The sequence below is a fragment of the Pomacea canaliculata genome, linkage group LG1, assembly GCF_003073045.1.
Source record: "Pomacea canaliculata isolate SZHN2017 linkage group LG1, ASM307304v1, whole genome shotgun sequence".
NCBI classification, from domain to species: Eukaryota; Metazoa; Mollusca; class Gastropoda; order Architaenioglossa; family Ampullariidae; genus Pomacea; species Pomacea canaliculata.
The window spans coordinates 7,605,308-7,622,589 of record NC_037590.1 but is presented as its reverse complement, the minus strand read 5'-3'; the positions used below and the strand labels follow the sequence as shown (position 1 = coordinate 7,622,589).

General features: G+C 38.1%; 2 protein-coding genes across 4 annotated transcripts; both read right to left on the bottom strand.

Annotated features, from left to right (window-relative positions):
- Positions 1 to 1,586: 1,586 nt before the first annotated feature.
- Positions 1,587 to 8,784, bottom strand: LOC112562127 (cadherin-23-like). Of its 2 annotated transcripts, none has more exons than XM_025235181.1 (13): positions 8,416 to 8,784; positions 8,211 to 8,295; positions 7,401 to 7,553; positions 7,015 to 7,079; positions 6,492 to 6,732; positions 6,062 to 6,319; positions 5,417 to 5,489; positions 4,801 to 5,237; positions 4,453 to 4,591; positions 3,861 to 3,941; positions 3,297 to 3,448; positions 2,404 to 2,533; positions 1,587 to 1,875 (listed from the first exon to the last, which is right to left on the bottom strand). In XM_025235181.1, exons 2-13 carry the CDS (start codon positions 8,259 to 8,261, stop codon positions 1,733 to 1,735), a joined length of 1,923 nt encoding a protein of 640 aa, XP_025090966.1. In that variant the 5' UTR covers positions 8,262 to 8,295; positions 8,416 to 8,784; the 3' UTR covers positions 1,587 to 1,732. The 2 variants fall into 2 exon arrangements, with proteins under 2 accessions (XP_025090966.1, XP_025090959.1); XM_025235174.1 differs by having other exon boundaries at positions 5,417 to 5,531; positions 8,416 to 8,783.
- A 191-nt stretch (positions 8,785 to 8,975) lies between these two features.
- On the bottom strand, positions 8,976 to 17,281 carry LOC112562120 (protocadherin Fat 4-like). Of its 2 annotated transcripts, none has more exons than XM_025235150.1 (16): positions 17,086 to 17,281; positions 16,356 to 16,588; positions 15,727 to 15,768; positions 14,867 to 14,962; positions 13,966 to 14,055; positions 13,700 to 13,819; positions 13,069 to 13,173; positions 12,695 to 12,781; positions 12,214 to 12,468; positions 11,976 to 12,048; positions 11,377 to 11,813; positions 11,026 to 11,164; positions 10,632 to 10,724; positions 10,176 to 10,327; positions 9,561 to 9,690; positions 8,976 to 9,261 (listed from the first exon to the last, which is right to left on the bottom strand). In XM_025235150.1, the coding sequence occupies exons 1-16, from the start codon at positions 17,132 to 17,134 to the stop codon at positions 9,119 to 9,121; spliced, it is 2,244 nt and encodes a 747-aa protein (XP_025090935.1). In that variant the 5' UTR covers positions 17,135 to 17,281; the 3' UTR covers positions 8,976 to 9,118. The 2 variants fall into 2 exon arrangements, with proteins under 2 accessions (XP_025090935.1, XP_025090945.1); XM_025235160.1 differs by having other exon boundaries at positions 16,356 to 16,582.
- Between the last annotated feature and the right edge of the window lies 1 nt (position 17,282).

Here is a 17,282-nt window from a genome sequence, read left to right as displayed (position 1 = left end):
GTGATATATTTTATCGCAACACATCAAAGGCCATTATCACTCAGGGTGTGATAGCGAGAAGCTGGTGCAGCCTGACATTATGTGTCTGCATCTGTTTCGTGTTGATCTCCGACACCTCTTCATTCTCCATGCTTATTTTGCAAGAGGACGGACAAACAAACACAAATACATGTCTACATACGCACGTTTACACACACAAACAAACGCACGCGCGCACGTTTTATAATTACAATGTACAAAGAAATACAAAATCATTATTATGATACTTTTCCCTTCTCTCAGCAAGTGCTCAAATGTGTCTTAGCTGAAATAAGAATCTTTAAAGTTTATATCTCTGTGGCAGATTTCTGACAGGTGCGTTACCTTTTGACGTAGTGTGTGAAATTAGTCTAAAGTTTATGGTTGTAGCGATTTCCTCGTCTATCCTTTGCTATAACCCATCTCCCTTCTCTCTTACACTACAAACATGCACGAGCGCATGCGCGCACAGGCACACACACACACACACACACACACACACACACACAATTACAAAAACACAATCACATGCTAGAAGAAACACACATATTATTTGAGTTCACAGCAGTACAGACTACAGACACAAGGACAAGTATCAGCAGACACCTAATAAACTTCAAGGCAAAGTTATTGTAGCAGCTTTTATGTTTGGTATTTATTCAAATCAGCAAACAACACGCGTTATTCTACTGGTGAGTACACATGCCTGTGTTAGCTCATTAAGCTTAATGAGTGATTGGACCTTTTCCTTTACAACTTTACCATTGACAACAAAGCTTCACAACAATTTGATACAGTACAACCTCTGCTCAACCGTAAGACAAACTGACTCCGCTTACTACTACAGTGGTTATACAGGGAGGGATATCAAAAGACAATGGGAGCCAGTCTTGGTGTGTATCAATGCAATGCAGTCGAGTCAAGCTTCCAGATGGTGTCCGATGAATGTTCAGTCCGAAATAAAAGCACATACACAGTTTTTCTCATAACTTCATAGATTTTCGAGAACAGTTTCCTCTCAAGATGGAAGAGAGATCTACTCAGGATGGTATCTTTCTTTCCCTTTAGTGAAACATTTGATTCGTGTGATTCCCCTCAAGAGACAGAAGTCCATGTGTGACTATGTATGACCACTTTGTTCTAACAGGCATCTTTTCTCTACTTCACGCAAACTTGAGAGAGGGGAAACACAAGGTTGTAGTTATAAATAATATGACATCCATGCTTATAATGAACTGGCTTACTAACATGTTGTGTGTCTCGCTCTTTCTCTTGGTGCGTTTGTGAATGTTTAGCTATATGGGCTGATGTGTCCTTTAACTACTGTTGTACACGAGTTTATGAAAAGTTACAGGAAAGTGATTACAATAAAAGTACTTAAAGTTATATAAATTATACACAAACGTCGACTTCAAACTATTTTATCATAGAGAATTCAAAATATTGCCCATATCTGGGGGTCATTTGAACCAAACGTCCCTTTTGAGTGAATTTTATCGTCCATGGAGGTAAGAATTTAACGAAGTACACGATATTAATTGACAAACATTTAAAATAAAACACTTGTATGAGCATCGACATTTTTTAATTTGCTTTTATGACTGTACTTCGGTCAAAATCCAAACTGAAGGGTGTCAGGCGTTAAAATAAACAAGTCCTGCTGTGTGTCCACATCAACAGGTGGGTGTGGGTTGGTGGACCGGACAGCAGAATGCTACTCGGAGGCTGGTGACAGGAGATAACCGCTGAACGTGTTCAAGATGGCGTCTGGAGCGCCAAACAGTCGGCTGCTGTGACCAGGTGTGGACATCACGTACACTTCATCGCTCTGCAGCAGCTGCAGCACAGCAGTCACACCTGCAAACACATAATTATAACTCATAAGAAATTCTGTTATACTGTTAAACTGATTATGTCAAAACGCAGAAAAGTGATAGAAATATTTTATGATTATGACTATGATTGCGGTTATTATTCTTATTAGTAATGCAAGGTAATAAGCATAATCATTATCCATCCCTTAACTGCTATAATTTTTTAACATTAAATTTCAAAACAAATGAAAGTACAAAATTGATGTAGTAGTGCCTGTTGTAATAACATCATGAAAATATAAATACTAATATTTTTTCTATATTGTTTCGTTTAATGATAAAAAGTTCCGCTAAGTATTTTTTAAGAAACGTGTTCTAAAGTCACCTGCTCATGATAGTGAGTTATTTATTTCTCATAATCTACTTTGGAGTCAAAGGCAGCACAAGAAGGTGTCCCTTTATTTGCTCGTCTGAAAGTAATTGTTGAAAGTTGTATGCATTGAATCTTGCTGTTGAAGAGTACCGAGGAACTAGCAGAACACATACATCATTAACTGCTACAAGTGCTTACTCTCCGCCTTCGAGTCCTCTCCCTCGTGCACCTCGAGTGTCGTGACCCTGGTGACCTGGTGGTACAGCGCCAGCCACACGCTGCTGTTGGGGGGAGCGAACGTGTGGACCTCAAACACGTACTTTCCAGTCTGGTAAATAAATAAGCTCCAACAAATGACAAGTGATTTATAGTACTGCTGTTTGTCATTAATGAAATGTTTACTCCATAAAAACATGTTCTGGTGAAGATGCAACAACATCCGAAAAACATGGCTTACATCATGGGGTAAGTCTCTCATTCTAAGACTTCTCAAGAAAGGCTGATACCAAACTATCACACTCTCAACCTATTGAGTCACCCATGTAAAGTTGTGCTGAAAATCAACTGACTGTAAGCTCACAAGGAAAAAAGAATTGCATGTTTTTCAGAGCAGATCTCAGCCATTCCCATCAAATCTTCAACCTAAGAATAACAGCCGAGCAGTACTTGCAACACCAACAGGTTCTCTAAAATGTCTTAACTCATTCACTACCGAGTTTCCCAATGCCTGCCTAAGTATCCAACACCCTGGGTGGAAGCACTGCTGTAACCACAGTAGTCTGAATTTGTAACCCAGTGCGTAAATGAATAAATACCTAAGGGAGGCAATACTGGAAGTTGTAGGAATAGTACTTCTTTGGATTACTTCCCTTTAACTGCTGAGTGGCTTGTTTCTCGTACGGCGCATACCAGAGATTGGTTGAGTGAGAATATTGGCGACAGTTGATATTAATATTGTAAAGTGTCTTTTGGTCATTCAGGACTCAGGGACTGTGGAAGCAGTTTAGACATTTTCGGAAAGTAATGAAGGTGAGTGGGAAAATCACGGAAAGTGGGAAAAGAAAAGCAGAGAGGAGGAAGCGGTCAAATACCTGAGAACATGTGAAGGTACCAGTTGTGTTGCTGTAACCACTGCCTTCATTCACTAATATTTTCTCGTACACAATTCGCTGAGCGTTTGTCACCTCCAAGTAGTGAATATTAGCAGCCAGGAAAGATATTTTTGCCTCCCACTTCTGATGCTCTGTAAATATCAAGATGATCTTTAAAACATTCTTTAGCTTTTTTGTAACATCTACAGTTGGGAAATATTTTTCAGCTGCTCTGTTCTGTACACCGTGATACAAGATCTTTGGCAACCAAGTGACAATATGTTCCACGTTTAAAACTCTGCAATCACCAGTAGTAATGGTGTCCATAAAATTTTAAAATATCTTTTTGAGTTTTCCGACATAAAGATAATACACCTAAAATATTCAAAGGTTTTCTTCGATTTTTTCCGTTAATGAACGAATATTTTTTTAAATAAAATTTAAGTAGTTTTGTGCTAAACATTTTTTTTATTCTTGAAATTTCTATATTCTCCTGGCATTTAGGTTCTTTTCACTGAAAAGCCTCACGCTAAAGAGAAAAACGATTAACAAAATATGACTTTCCTTGCATTTCGTTGCTGACGTTGCTCAAATCTACAGAGCGGCGACGTCTGTTTGCCCCAGTTATGATGATTGCTACTATGGCTGGAGAAAAATTCAAGCTTTTTAAATATAACAGTCTATGAGAACAAACTTAACGTATTTCTGAGAAAAAGCTAACCAAAACAGTATTTTTTTCATCTTCGAGAGTTTAATATCGATCATTTCGAGGGAGGTATCGAGTTCTTTTGTTTTTCCCAACATAGTTATACAATACACAGTATTTACAGTTTGTAAGAAAAAGGTATTTCATGGGATACATCTTTAAAAGAGCCGTGACTGCTGGCAGCTAAGCCATACTCCAGAAAAGTCAGGTGCCAGTGTATGTACATCATTAAATATATTTTCCCTCCCGTCGCCTGTTTATTTAAAATAACATTCTCATTGAAAGCTCTGGCAGAAAACACACTGGAATTTGTCTTACCAGTCACTGAAAGTCACATTCTTTAGTCTCAGGGATACTTGTTCAGATTACTATCAGAAGTAATGATAAACGTAGAAAGTGAGAGGTAGTGGGAAAAATTCATATACCATTTTCAAAAGTAGAATACCGTACCTGTGTCTTGCTGAGGTTTTGGATTGAAGGCGTTGAGATCTTGTACTAGCAAGGTCAGGTAAAACCTTATCACATGACTGCTGTCGAAAGGCCTTTTTTCAAGTAGTATACCGTTCTCACTGTCAATATCTATCCAGCTCTAAGAAGTGGAGGAAAAGGAAGGAGAATTTCAGTAAAGTTAGTCCTAGACAGCATGGTTATTATCTTACATATCAGTTTTAAGCAATAAGCGATACAGTTAAGTCTTCTTCAAAGTGCATTTGCGTAAACAATGCATAAAACAAACATAAAAATTAATATGGATAAAAAGGTAGAAGAGGCTGCTGCTGCTGTTGAAATGATGATTACCCACAACTGATCACCAGTGATCATGGTCAGCGAAGCAGACAACCCATAACTTTCATTCCACAAAATGGAGTACTTCAGTCGGGCATCCAGGTCCAAGTCTACAGCACCCATGTTGTAAATAGAACCAAAGACACCATCAGATTCCGCGGTCGTGGCGTGTTTCTCTCTAAACCGTGGTGGCTCGTCGTTGATGTCAGAAACATTGATGTACACTGTACAGTAGCTGTACAACGGGTCAGCTCCCTGGTCCCTGGCCATGACATGGAGTGAGTAGTTGGCCAAAGTTTCACGGTCTAATTTCCCTACAACAGTAATGACTCCTGTCACGTGATCTATCGCAAAGTCATCGCGTCCGCCAGTCTCCAGGAAGTAGAAGACGTGGTTGTTGGGGGCGCTACTGTCTGAATCACGCGCATGAACCACGACTACCTCGGAACCTGGTGGAATAGAAGTATTATTTAGAATATCATGTAAATGTGCACAAGTCAATTGGAAATGTCAAATTTGTCATGTAAATAATTTTAAAGACATATTGTGCTATTTATCACGAATAGTGACTTCTGAGTTTTTGAGGAATGACCGTGAAATTTAAAAAGTTTAGGAGACAGGGCTATACCTGTTGAGATGTTCTCAGGGACAGTTTTATGGTATGTGTCGTTCTCGAACTGTGGTATGTTGTCATTGGTATCCTGGATGTGGTTCGTTATCGCGTTACAAGGAACGTACTTAGTCTGCCATCCATAAAATTAAAGTGTGTTAAGAGTGAAAGAGAGAGGAAATCATAATAACAAATAATGAATAGAGAAAATGAATTTTTTGCTAGGTGTGAGAAGATCAAATGTGTTTAAATTTGCTGTTCAGTTTATCAATGTTGAATCGACGATATCAATACTAAACCTAAACAATACAAATGGATAGGTAAATATATGAGGAGTCTTTTAAGCAAAACTGCTTGCAAGCAGCTTTTGTTCTAGCATTCTAGACCAACGTTCCAAATATATTGTTTCTTCTTTCCGGTTTTTGTAACTGATTTTTGCGATAGCAAAAGTGAAAAAAACAAAAAACGATATGAAAATAAAAAAAACTTACTGCGACTCAAGGGTTTAAATAATTGCCAAATGTTGTTTTTATTTTCTTACCGTGATTAAAATCGTTAAGTTTCGTGCCTTGTTCTTAACATAGAATTTGACTGAGAGTAGGAGATGTCGCTTGACCACATGAAGCACACGATGACATGAGAAACATATCAAGATACTCTTACCACAAGAGTGATGATAACAACTGCGGTTGAGTTCAGATGGACACGTCCATGATCCTTGGCCATTGCTGTAAGAATGATCTCCCCTGGATGCCCAGCACTGAATGAAATGTTATCGAAGTCCAGTGCCTGGACGACTGTGATGTTACCAGTAAGGAGGTTGATGTGAAAATGACCAGCAAGACCAGGAGGATCGGAAGACGATGAGAGACTGTAACTGATGTCGCTGTTCTCTGTCCCAGGCTCGTCGTCATCTGTCGCCTGTACAGGGCACACATGTTATCGTGTAAGGTTTACCTGAATAAACATCATCCCTCAGAAAGGGAACTATTGTTGGGCTGTGTTTCAGACATCCTAATGGTGTGGGCATTATTGTCATAATACCAACTATAAACAATTGAAATATTTACAACAATATTAAGAATGACAATACCTTGAGCTGTAAAGGTTGTGTGAAATACATTTCATTCTCAGGCAAGATAGCACTGTAGGTAGTTTGCCCGAATATAGGTGGATTATCGTTTATATCTTCAATAGTTATTATCAGTGTCATGGTGCTGAAAAGTCCTCCATCGTCTTCTGCTTGCACGAGCAGAACATAGGTGTCCTCCGTCTCGCGGTCAATGTTGTGTGAAGCCACACTAACCACTCCACTGACTGGGTCAATACGAAACCTTGGGAAACATTAAAAAATGTATTTTAAGAAGTAGTTGGCAAAGCTAAGAGGAGACTTTGTCTGTCTGATACAGTTTATTTCAATTGTGTGTGTTGTCCTGTCAGAAGCGATCCTGGTAATCCTTCTCAGAGTCTGATAACTTGCTGTTATAACAATGATGGGTAATAAATGTATTCAATATCTAAGCGAATTAAAATATACAACTTAAATAACAGTAGTGGTAGAACTGGTAAGTGTCATTTGTGTGTGTAGATAGGTACGATACATGTTAATAACTCACATCCCCTGGTTATAATGAAGTGAGTAGGTGATCACACCTTCATCTCCTGCATCTCTGTCATATGCCTTGAAAACAAAACAAAAGTGATAGAGCAGCCATTACAGATATTTTAACAAACAGCATTAACCATATACATCTAATAGACACAAAAAATGGAACAAGGTGAACATGAAATAGTCTTATCAATAAATAGTACTAAAACTATCTTAATACAACAAACGCCCTAGTCTATAGACTTACTTATAATACATTTCTGAAAGATATAGAGACAGAGGCTTCGCAGGGTTTACTTGTCCTCTTTAGTACATGCATTTTATGTTGTCTTAAAGCGTTTAGCTATCTGTGTGTGTGTGTGCGCGTTCACGTGCACTTGTGTTTAAACTAACTGTTATCTTGACAACCACTTGTCCCAAAGGGCTTCCTTCCTTCACAGACACCCGCATTTCAGTTGTGTCGAACTCTGGCGCGAGCTTGTTCACGTGGTCCAGGCTGCCTGTCCTTGTAGCAGCGCCACCTGTTGGACTGCCAGCCGCCACTCTCTGGACAGTCAGAAATATTCAGAATTATTGAAAAAAAACCCACTGTCTGTATACATGCCCTTGAATGTACATATGTTTTCGCATATTTGTCTGTATGCGTGTGGTTGTCGATGTGTATTTGCATGTATATTTGTATGTAACTGTCGGGGTGCGTATGCGTGTATGCGTGTATATGGGTATACCATACCTGAAGAGAAATCGGATGTATCTTCAAATTTCAGAGGAGCATCATAAAAAATAACGACAACGATGACGACGACGACGACGACGATGATGATGTATAAATATTTTTTCCAAATTTCCAAATGATATGCAACAATACTTTACTGAGCTAATAATATATAATTGTTTATTTCTTCTAGACTATCTAGTTTACAGAGAGAGAGAGCAAGGGGGTAAACACTTATTACACTAGCTTACACCCCAGGCATGGCTGGTGGTCATTTATTCTCAAGGCCAAAGAGTATGAGTGACCTAGATAGATGAAAAAACTCACATTTAAATAAATGCATTACGAAGCACAGAGAAATATTACTCGCAGTCAGATAAATAATGTGATGATGTATTGTTTAAGATATAGACGCATTTGAACATGCAATTTCGTCTATGTATCAGACAAGGGAAGATTGTTTACTTTCATTTTGTTAAATATCTTACATAGATTGTAATAATGATTGTCAAAGTCCATGTTGTTCGAAAAGTCCCCATCTCGATGACCGAGGTAGAGAATGAGCTGTTGTGTCTAAAAGAAAAGAAATTAAAGTGTAAAGTTAACAAAAGGGAAGAAATCGAAGTGTAAACTTTACAAAATAAATGATGCTCAGTCACATAGTATGTAATGTACCGACTTCAATGTACATACCTGTCAGGTGAATGCACTAATGATGACAAACTCAACAAACGTCAACAAGGTGCGAGATCGTCGAGTGCCTTTATCGTCGAGTGTGTGATAACCAGCAAAAGTCGGTATAACTGTGACGAGAGCCTTACAAACGCTATCTTACTCTATATCCAGATCTCACATTCCTAACCTCTTTCGCACACCAGAGAACACTGACACCCATACACACGTGTGCCCTCATGCACACATGCATGCTATGACACTAACAGTCTCATGTTCTGACACCAGTGACTTGTAACAGTCTTTATCATCCCGGCTACACACAGGGAACACTGCTACTACAGCACGATAAATGCAGAACTTCGGAGTCTGAATAATTCGAAATGTCCCTCATTTCCTCTCTGGTGTAGACGTCTGACAACGGTGTGAATGGTGCACTAGCGTGACGTAGTACACTGTTAGCGTGACGTAATACACAGTTAGCGGCACACCACATACACACACATACACAACACATGTACACACACACACCCCACATATATACACATACAAAATTACAAAGATTTCAAGAACTATTCTACTAGCATCAACATTTTTTTATTTTGCCTTTATGACTGTACTTTAGTCAAAATCTAAACTGAAGGGTGTCAGGCGTTAAAATAAACAAGGCCTGTGTGTCCACATCAACAGGTGAGTGTGGGCTGGTGGACCGGACAGCAGGAGGCTACTCGGAGGCTGGTGACAGGAGATAACCGCTGAAGGTGTTCAAGATGGCGTCTGGAGCACCAAACAGTCGGCTGCTGTGACCAGGTGAGGACATCACGTACACTTCATCGCCCTGCAGCAGCTGCAGCACAGCAGTCACACCTGCACGAACACCGCAATGTGGCATGAAACAGCAACAATATTGTATGAGTTTAGAAGCTAAATTCTTGTATAACATCAATAAACTATAAAATGTTTTAAATATCGAATTGAATAAATGGAATTCTTAAATACCAAATTATTTTGTTTTTTAATTATATACTGTTTGCCTTCCATTACGTAAGCAACTGGCATTTAGCGGTCTATAGATTTGAAAAATAAATAAAATCTATTACTTGCAACAGTATGTAATTACTTTGGTGTCAATAAGAAATCTGTTATGGAGATAACATAGAACTTACTCTCCGCCTTAGAGTCCTTTCCCGCGTGCACCTTGAGTGTCGTGACCCTGGTGACCTGGTGATACAGCGACAGCCATACGCTGCTGTTGCGGGGAGCGAACGTGTGAACTTCAAACACGTATTTACCGCTCTGTTAATGGAAAAATAACAAGTAGATAAGGTGTTATGTTAGTGTCTATCGAGTAATAAACAAATGTTGCAATAGTTATTTTTAGCAAAATGTGAACGAACGTCTGCAAAAAGATTTAGGTGAAATTGTGGGTAGCTTGCTTGTCTGCTGATATTTAATTTAGAAAGCTTGGATTTTTCGTGTTCTGATAAATTTATAGTCAAATAGCTTCGTTTAAAGCAAAATGGATTATACCAGAAGAAACACCATTTAATAACATGCCTGTCTGTATTGAAATAATGACCTCATGGAGAAACATAGTAAATATATGTAAACATGAAATATACTGGTCTGTGAAATCTATCTCCTTATACTGATATCTTTTAACACGAAAGTAAATTAAGCATTTAAAAGAATCTGTTATTTTGGTAACAAAAATTATTGAGAAATAAACACGCACATGCACGCACACACACAGAGAGAAACAATCAAGATAACAGACATACCTGAGGACAGGTAAATGTACCAGTCGTGTTGCTGTAACCACTGCCATCATTGATGAAGACTTTGTTGTACACAACCCGCTGGGCTTCTTTTACTTTCAAGAAGTGAGTCAGACCAGCTGAGAAAGCAACTGCTGTGTCCCACTTCTTCCAACCTAGAATCATCAGAGTCATTATGACCAGTGTAGCTAACCTAGTATTTACAAGGGTTAAGGTCATTTTATTTTAACCATATAATATTTAATATCGTTCCTGTTAACCAGTACAGCTGATACATTTAAAGCAGTTTCTCAAATAAACAGTCATTCAAAACATCATTAATTTTTCCTTGATATGTCCTTGCCCCTTTTCACTTTTCTTATTCTCCATTCTCTCTTTATATTCTTACCATCCTCCTATTTTTTTGGCATAATATAAAAAATACATAGAAAAAACCTAAATATTAAGCCAATAACTTGCCTTTGTTGGAGATGTGCAAAGTGTTGCTGATGTCGCTCACGTCCGCCGACCGGCGAGTTCTGATGGTCTCTCTTACATTGATTCTTAAAATGGCTGGAAAAAAGGTTAAACTGTTTCGAACATGATAATTCACTAACATTGCGGACTAAAATATCATAACCTTGTTTAACAAATAAAACTTCTTCAGCAAGGTACGCGAAAAAAATGTACAACAAAAAAACAACTTGCACTGTAAAGTTCATGCACTATTCATAAGAGTGGGGTGGCTGGTAGCAATAGCTTGCTTTGTTTCATGAGTATCAGTTTACAGCATTATCAAAAGTTGCAGTTATATTAAGTGACATCGTTCTTTTGTTTTTGGTTAGATATTATCTTGTTTAACAGGAAATCATACCTGTGTCCTGCTGAAGATTTGGGTCGGGGGCGTTCACATCTTGTACTAGCAAGGTCAAAACAAACCTTGTCAAATGACTACTGTTGAAAACCCTTTTTTGGTATATCATCCCGTGTTCGCTCTCAATGTCAAGCCATTGCTAAAAGGTGCAAAAAAAACAAAAGAAGCCCAACTTCATTTACATACCTTAAATAACACAGAATTAATTAAATTAGTTAAATTTGAGGTGGATAAAAAAGAATGAATACACCATATGGAACTGAACCCAGGGAATAAAAATAATAGGTGTAAAAATAAGAATCGTATGAGACTCATTCATGGCATAGAGACTGACCAGGACATCATGCTTACTGCCAGGTCTCCGCCACGTATGATGTCAAGTGAGGCAAAGACACCGTAACTGTCATTCCACAAGATGGAGTACTTCAAATGACTGTTCAGGTCCAAGTCGACAGCGCTCATGTTAAAAGTGAATGGAAACGCGCCATCACTGACTTCAGTGGTCACGTGCTTTTCTCTAAACCTTGGCGGCTCGTCGTTAACGTCTGAAACTGTCACGTGGACGGTGCAGTAACTGTAACGGGGGTCGGCGCCCTGGTCTCTCGCCATGATTCGAAGAGAGTAGTTGGCTACACTCTCGTGGTCTAACTTGCCGACAACCGTGATGATTCCAGTCACGTGATCGATTGCGAACTGGTCCAGGCCACCAGTCTCCAGGAAGTAGAACACGTGGTTGTTGGGGGCGCCACCGTCGCCGTCTTGTGCGTGGACTGCGATCAACTTGGAGCCTGGTGAAACACAGGTACTGTAGTTATAAACTAGTGGACTACATTGTAGCGAACATTTGATTATTAATCTTGGTAAATATACTTTATTTTGTTATAGTTAGATGGAGAAGCTGAAAACTGAAAATTAAAGTTATACTGTACTGAGCTTAAAAATATCTATGCCTATTGAGATGTCTTCAGGGACATCTGCCACATATTCCATAGCCTGGAACTGCGGGGTGTGGTCGTTGATGTCCTGAAACAGTCAAGCACACCTTATATTAAAAACGTAATCATCGTCATCATCATTATCATCAGCATCAGCATCAGCATCAGCATTTAAAATTATGATAAATGGTGTTTTAAAAGAGATTGCTATGCAGTTCGATCGACATTGAAGAGAAAAGGATGAAAACACAACCACGAGGGTAACGGTAATGTCCTTTGTTGAACTCAGAGATACAGGTCCATGATCCTTGGCCACAACTGTGAGGGTGATGACCCCTGGTTGTCCACTGAATGCGATATTATCGAAGTCCAGTGCCTGGACGACTGTAAGGTCACCAGTAAATGGGTCGACATGAAAGTGACCGGCAAGTCCAGGAGGACTAGAGGACGATGAGAGGCTGTAGGTAATTCTGTCGTAGTACGACTGCGGTTTATCTCCATGAGTTGCCTGTAAACCAAGGAAAACATAATACCAAACTGACTTTGTGATAACGGAACAAAAATCAAACATATTACAAATATTGGTGTCCTAAACAAATAAGACAATCTGTTAGGTTGGGTTACAGAATTTCAGGAACAATAACATCTTGAAAGGTGTATCTAATTCATATAGGAACAATATGAACAGAGATACGAACAGTTAATTTTCTGAATAACTCGAGGGCAACTCAAACCTCCAGTCGTAAAGGTTGGTAAAAAGAAAGTCCGTTCTCAGGCAACATGGTTTCGCACTTGATTCTCCGGAAAACAGGAGGGCGATCCTAAGGCGTACAAGAGAACGACAAAAATCACAATGAGTGTGGTAAGAATGAAATAAATACATGTAGAACGATATTAACAGTAATGTGTATAGATCTTAGACTGTAGATAATAGTATCTTTTATCTTCTTTTTCTTGTCTGCTTTCTTTCTTTCGCTCTTTTGTTTCTTTGTTTTTTTTCTGTAGTTTTTTTTTTGGTTTGTTGGTTTCTTTCTGTAGTCTTTTGTTTGTTTGTTTTGTATCTATCTATCACATATGTGTGCTTGCGTGCGTTTATATGTATACACACCATTGTGGTGCTATTCTGGGCAAGAACGGTGTATGATGGAAGAGTGTTCTTTACACCCAGAATGGCAAAGTAGAGATCTGCATGTGAACGGAGACCACCGCCGTCCTGATGAGGTTGAAAGTCGGACATTTTATTTTGTTCATACGTAGCACTGTATTAGTACAGATGTTTCAGGGAAGACATGGCATGATCTCACAACTTTAGCGAGAAACGTCAGTACAAAGAGGTCAAGACCGTGACGTCATGTTGGTACACAGTTACGCCTAAGAACCAAGGATACTATCAGTTTTCTTGTCTGAAGTATTCACAATGGAAAAGTATAGATGTACAATTGAGACGTCTGTTTGACCTCTTTTTGTGCATCGTAATTTTTGCGGGCATGGATAAATAGAACAGAAAAGAGAACTCACCAAAATTTTATAAAGTAATATCTTTCACTGCTATGCCCAATCCAAAGAAAAACTTGGTGCTGATCTCTCGTTATATCTTTAAAGTAAAAGCAAATACTTTAATAAAAGGAATAAACAAAAAGTTAATGGAAAAGATCACTTTAGAGATAAAGAAATTATCTGATATTCACTATTTCTTTTTTGAACCGATTATTATAAATTTACTTCAATGAACATCTTACTGTTGCTGTGACAAGATAATGAAATGAGTTTGTTGTCTGGAAGTCCAGTGATTGATTCAGTATAACACTTCCGGAAGTAGAGTTGATGACAAATATGTCATGGGTATCTGAACCCACAGGCTGTTGACAGACAACCAATCACACTTTAAAAGTCCACAAGGTGTACTAGCACCAACACAAAGATTGAAAATTCATGTTGCTATACTGTATGTCTTACCAATCTCATCGGAAAAAGATGCACGCGAGTTCTGAAATGAAGTGCTTACCACCATTTGATAGAAAACCACGCCCCCTGTTCCCGTGTCCGGGTCTGTTGTGTGGATGTCATTGAAGACAATTGTCCCCACAGACGTGTTCTGCAGAATTCACAAATTACTATGTCTTGAAAACATTCTGTCACACTGAGCTACCTACTAGGAAAGCATTAAAGACAAAAACCTAGAAAGTTGGGAAGTGTGAGTGGTGGAAAGGTCACCAACACCGTTCGATTTGAGTTTTATATTTTAAGTAAACTTGAAGTTATTGTGAAATCTGAGTTCCGTGATTTTTACTTCAGTCTTTGTCAATGTTTCAGTGTATTTGTTGACCCTCCATGAAAGAGTCATGGTGAGTAATGAAAACAGTGCAGCGTCTGATGACAGAATATTCTGCTGCCTGTACTCGTGAAACCTTCCAGCGGTGCGGCTGACACGTGGTTGACTACAAATAGTCTGTGAATGATGTTCTTTACAGATGACTAAGAGCAACAAAAGAAAGGATGACTGCACTTAACTACAGGGCAGCTGGACTTTGTACCACTCCATTCCCAAGCTTACACAATTTCATGGCAATTGAATAATGAGCAAACATAAACATTGTAGTCCATTCATCCAGCGTGTTGGCTGGCATAAATCGGTGCAATTTTATTTTGCTTTTATTACAATAATTTACTCTTTCAAAAGTTTATATGTATATACATGTTTATTGTAAAAAAGTCAAATATAAGTATTTAATAATTGTGATTTGAGTTTAGTTACTTAGATTCATCACCTTCAATTCTCTCAACGAGCATGCCTTGTGTACATTTTCATTGAACATAACTGTACAAATCTGAATTCATTATTCCAAATACTCATATATATATATATGCTAATTACGATTACTTTACTACCACGAGGAAACACAAACCTTATTGACGTCAGCAGTGTATACACTTCTGTCAAATTTTGGAGGGTTGTCGTTGACATCAGTAACCAGCAGCATGGAGTGAACTTCGAGCACAAACTGTAAAATAGTGAGATGATGGCTAAATTCTTCTCATATTCAAGTTTTAGAGGATCTGAACGTCTGTTGCTTTTGTTTGTCAAAACTCATATCCGTTCATTCCTCTGTCTCTCTGTCTGCCTCTCTACCGATATCTATCCCAGCAAGCAGCCTACCTTTAACTTTAATACTATGGAATACTTTTCTAGATATACTTCTGCCGTTACAATAACAAATAATAATAACTACAATAATAGTAAACGAGACATTGAGTAACTTAGTATCACACATTGTAAGGAAGGATGCTCATCATGTCTTTAGAAATACCTGATATTATAAGAACCAAAGAAATGATTAAAAGATCGTTAAAAATTAATGTTTAAACATTGCTAAAAAAATAAAATAATAAATACAAAATTTACATATTTACATCAAAAAAATTTAGACACGTCGTGAAAACAAAACAATGTATTAAAATATCCATTTAAAAGACGATGTGTAGGAAAGATGTTTACGAATGAGAACGACATATCTGTCTACATCTTTATTCTTCTTAATGGTATATATAATGTTTATATACGAGTTCTAATTTGCATGAAAAAACTTCTTTAAAAATATATAAAAAGAGAAAAGTACCATTGTCTCTATATCTTTCTACTTTCACAATTTTATGTTATGAAGAACTAACATAAAAAAACATCCATTAGTTTTTCTGCATTTGAAATTGAGATTTGACGAATTAGTGTATTTGGAGAAAAGTATTTGTAGGCTGCTGCACAACTTACATCTCCGTAAAGGGTAAAGGTCAGCGGAATTCTGTCCACATCCTGTAAGGAATTGAGAGAAAAGAAGTTCATGGGATATAACTATCTATGGACACAAAACTGCAAGACTAGACATTTATTATGTTTATTCATGTTACTTGCGATCGGAGGAGAGGTTATTCATTGCCATTTGAGGAACTAGTACCTTATTCTGAGCGCTACCCAATGATTTAAGTACAAAATGTTGCGTGGAATATCATTTAGTACTTACTTTATGTCAGGTTTGTTAAAGAAAGAGTTTGTAAAAAGTTTGATGATTAAAGTACCTGGTTACAAAACAAGTTTACAGACTACACACATATCTTCCAGTCTTTTCGTTATTTTATTCACAACACTTACCGTTCAACAGTCCATACTAAATGTTTAAGTATAACATTTGGAGATCGATACCTCTTCACAATCATAAACACACTTACTTTACTTGTACGTAAGCAACTTCCCGTACCATGTTATTATTGTACATTTGATTCATCGTAGTCGTCTTCTTTAAAGTTGTCTCAATTATTTTTGCATGAAAAAAATTCAATGGACCCCGCATATAGGAATATACAGGATTTAGCTCTATGTACAGTATATGTATCCACCCTTACCTCTCTATCCAGAGTTCTGTTCAGTATGACATTCCACACGCCTTGTGATGGAGTGATGCTTTGTACTATGATGTAACGATTGTACTCAGCTGTAACGGTCACAGCTCTATGGTTATCGTTGTACCTGGCCGTGAAGATGAAGAGGACCGAGCCTGGAGGAGTGTCCTCAGCAGCCACGTAGGAATGACGTAGAGTGACTACGTCAGGCGGTAAGCCTGTGCCCACTGCTGTTGCTACCGACAGAAGACAGTTTCAGCAATAAAAATGGAAGAAACTGCATTTAGTATTCAATATATTTCATAACATACGAAAAAATATGTACAAACACATTACGAGGATACAGATTTGCCAACTGTGGTGTATGTGTGAGCATCAATGGGGAACTGCTATATGAAGCCTGTCATCTTATTTGCTATTGTTGTAGAAATTAAGATGGTAAGGTCATGTCATTACAGAATACATAAATATGTACATAAATCTATATTGTATGTCATTATCTGATCTTTAACTTACTGTTTACACAATCTCAAGTGTGTAAGTGGTATGCATGTGTATGTCCAAGACCCTCCCAAACAAACTCACTTGAATGATGTCAACTTGATCTTTGCATACTCTTGCACGCTCAGTTTTTTAGTACAGGAAATATTTTTTCCTCTTATCGTTGATTTTTCTCTAAAATACAAAAATCATGACAAACAATATTTGTAAAACAAGTATAGAAAATACTTACATAAAAGTGCAGCCACCACCAAACACGACAATGGTTTTATTTCTCCCATCTTCAGCAGGCACGAAGAAAACACTAAGCAGCTGACGAACAATGAAATAAAACAGAAGACAAAGCAAGTTATGAACGCACAAGATGAGCAGTTGTACTGTGTGTATCTCTCTATAGTCTGTCAAATCCCGCTATCTGTTGCTGATAGA

What these genes read in the sequence shown, in the direction of transcription:
- LOC112562127 (XM_025235174.1), bottom strand. Translation starts at nt 8,261, where the DNA reads ATGGGGACTTTTCGAACAACATGGACTTTGACAATCATTATTACAATC. An exon ending in AAGTGGTTGTCAAGATAACA is followed by an intron (nt 7,080 to 7,400) that starts GTTAGTTTAAAC and finishes TTTGTTTTCAAG; the next exon opens with GCATATGACAGAGATGCAGG. An exon ending in CGTCAGCAACGAAATGCAAG is followed by an intron (nt 3,449 to 3,860) that starts GAAAGTCATATT and finishes TGATATTTACAG; the next exon opens with AGCATCAGAAGTGGGAGGCA.
- LOC112562120 (XM_025235150.1), bottom strand. Translation starts at nt 17,134, where the DNA reads ATGGGAGAAATAAAACCATTGTCGTGTTTGGTGGTGGCTGCACTTTTA. An exon ending in TTTGCACATCTCCAACAAAG is followed by an intron (nt 10,328 to 10,631) that starts GCAAGTTATTGG and finishes TGATGATTCTAG; the next exon opens with GTTGGAAGAAGTGGGACACA. An exon ending in GTACATTTACCTGTCCTCAG is followed by an intron (nt 9,691 to 10,175) that starts GTATGTCTGTTA and finishes TTCCATTAACAG; the next exon opens with AGCGGTAAATACGTGTTTGA.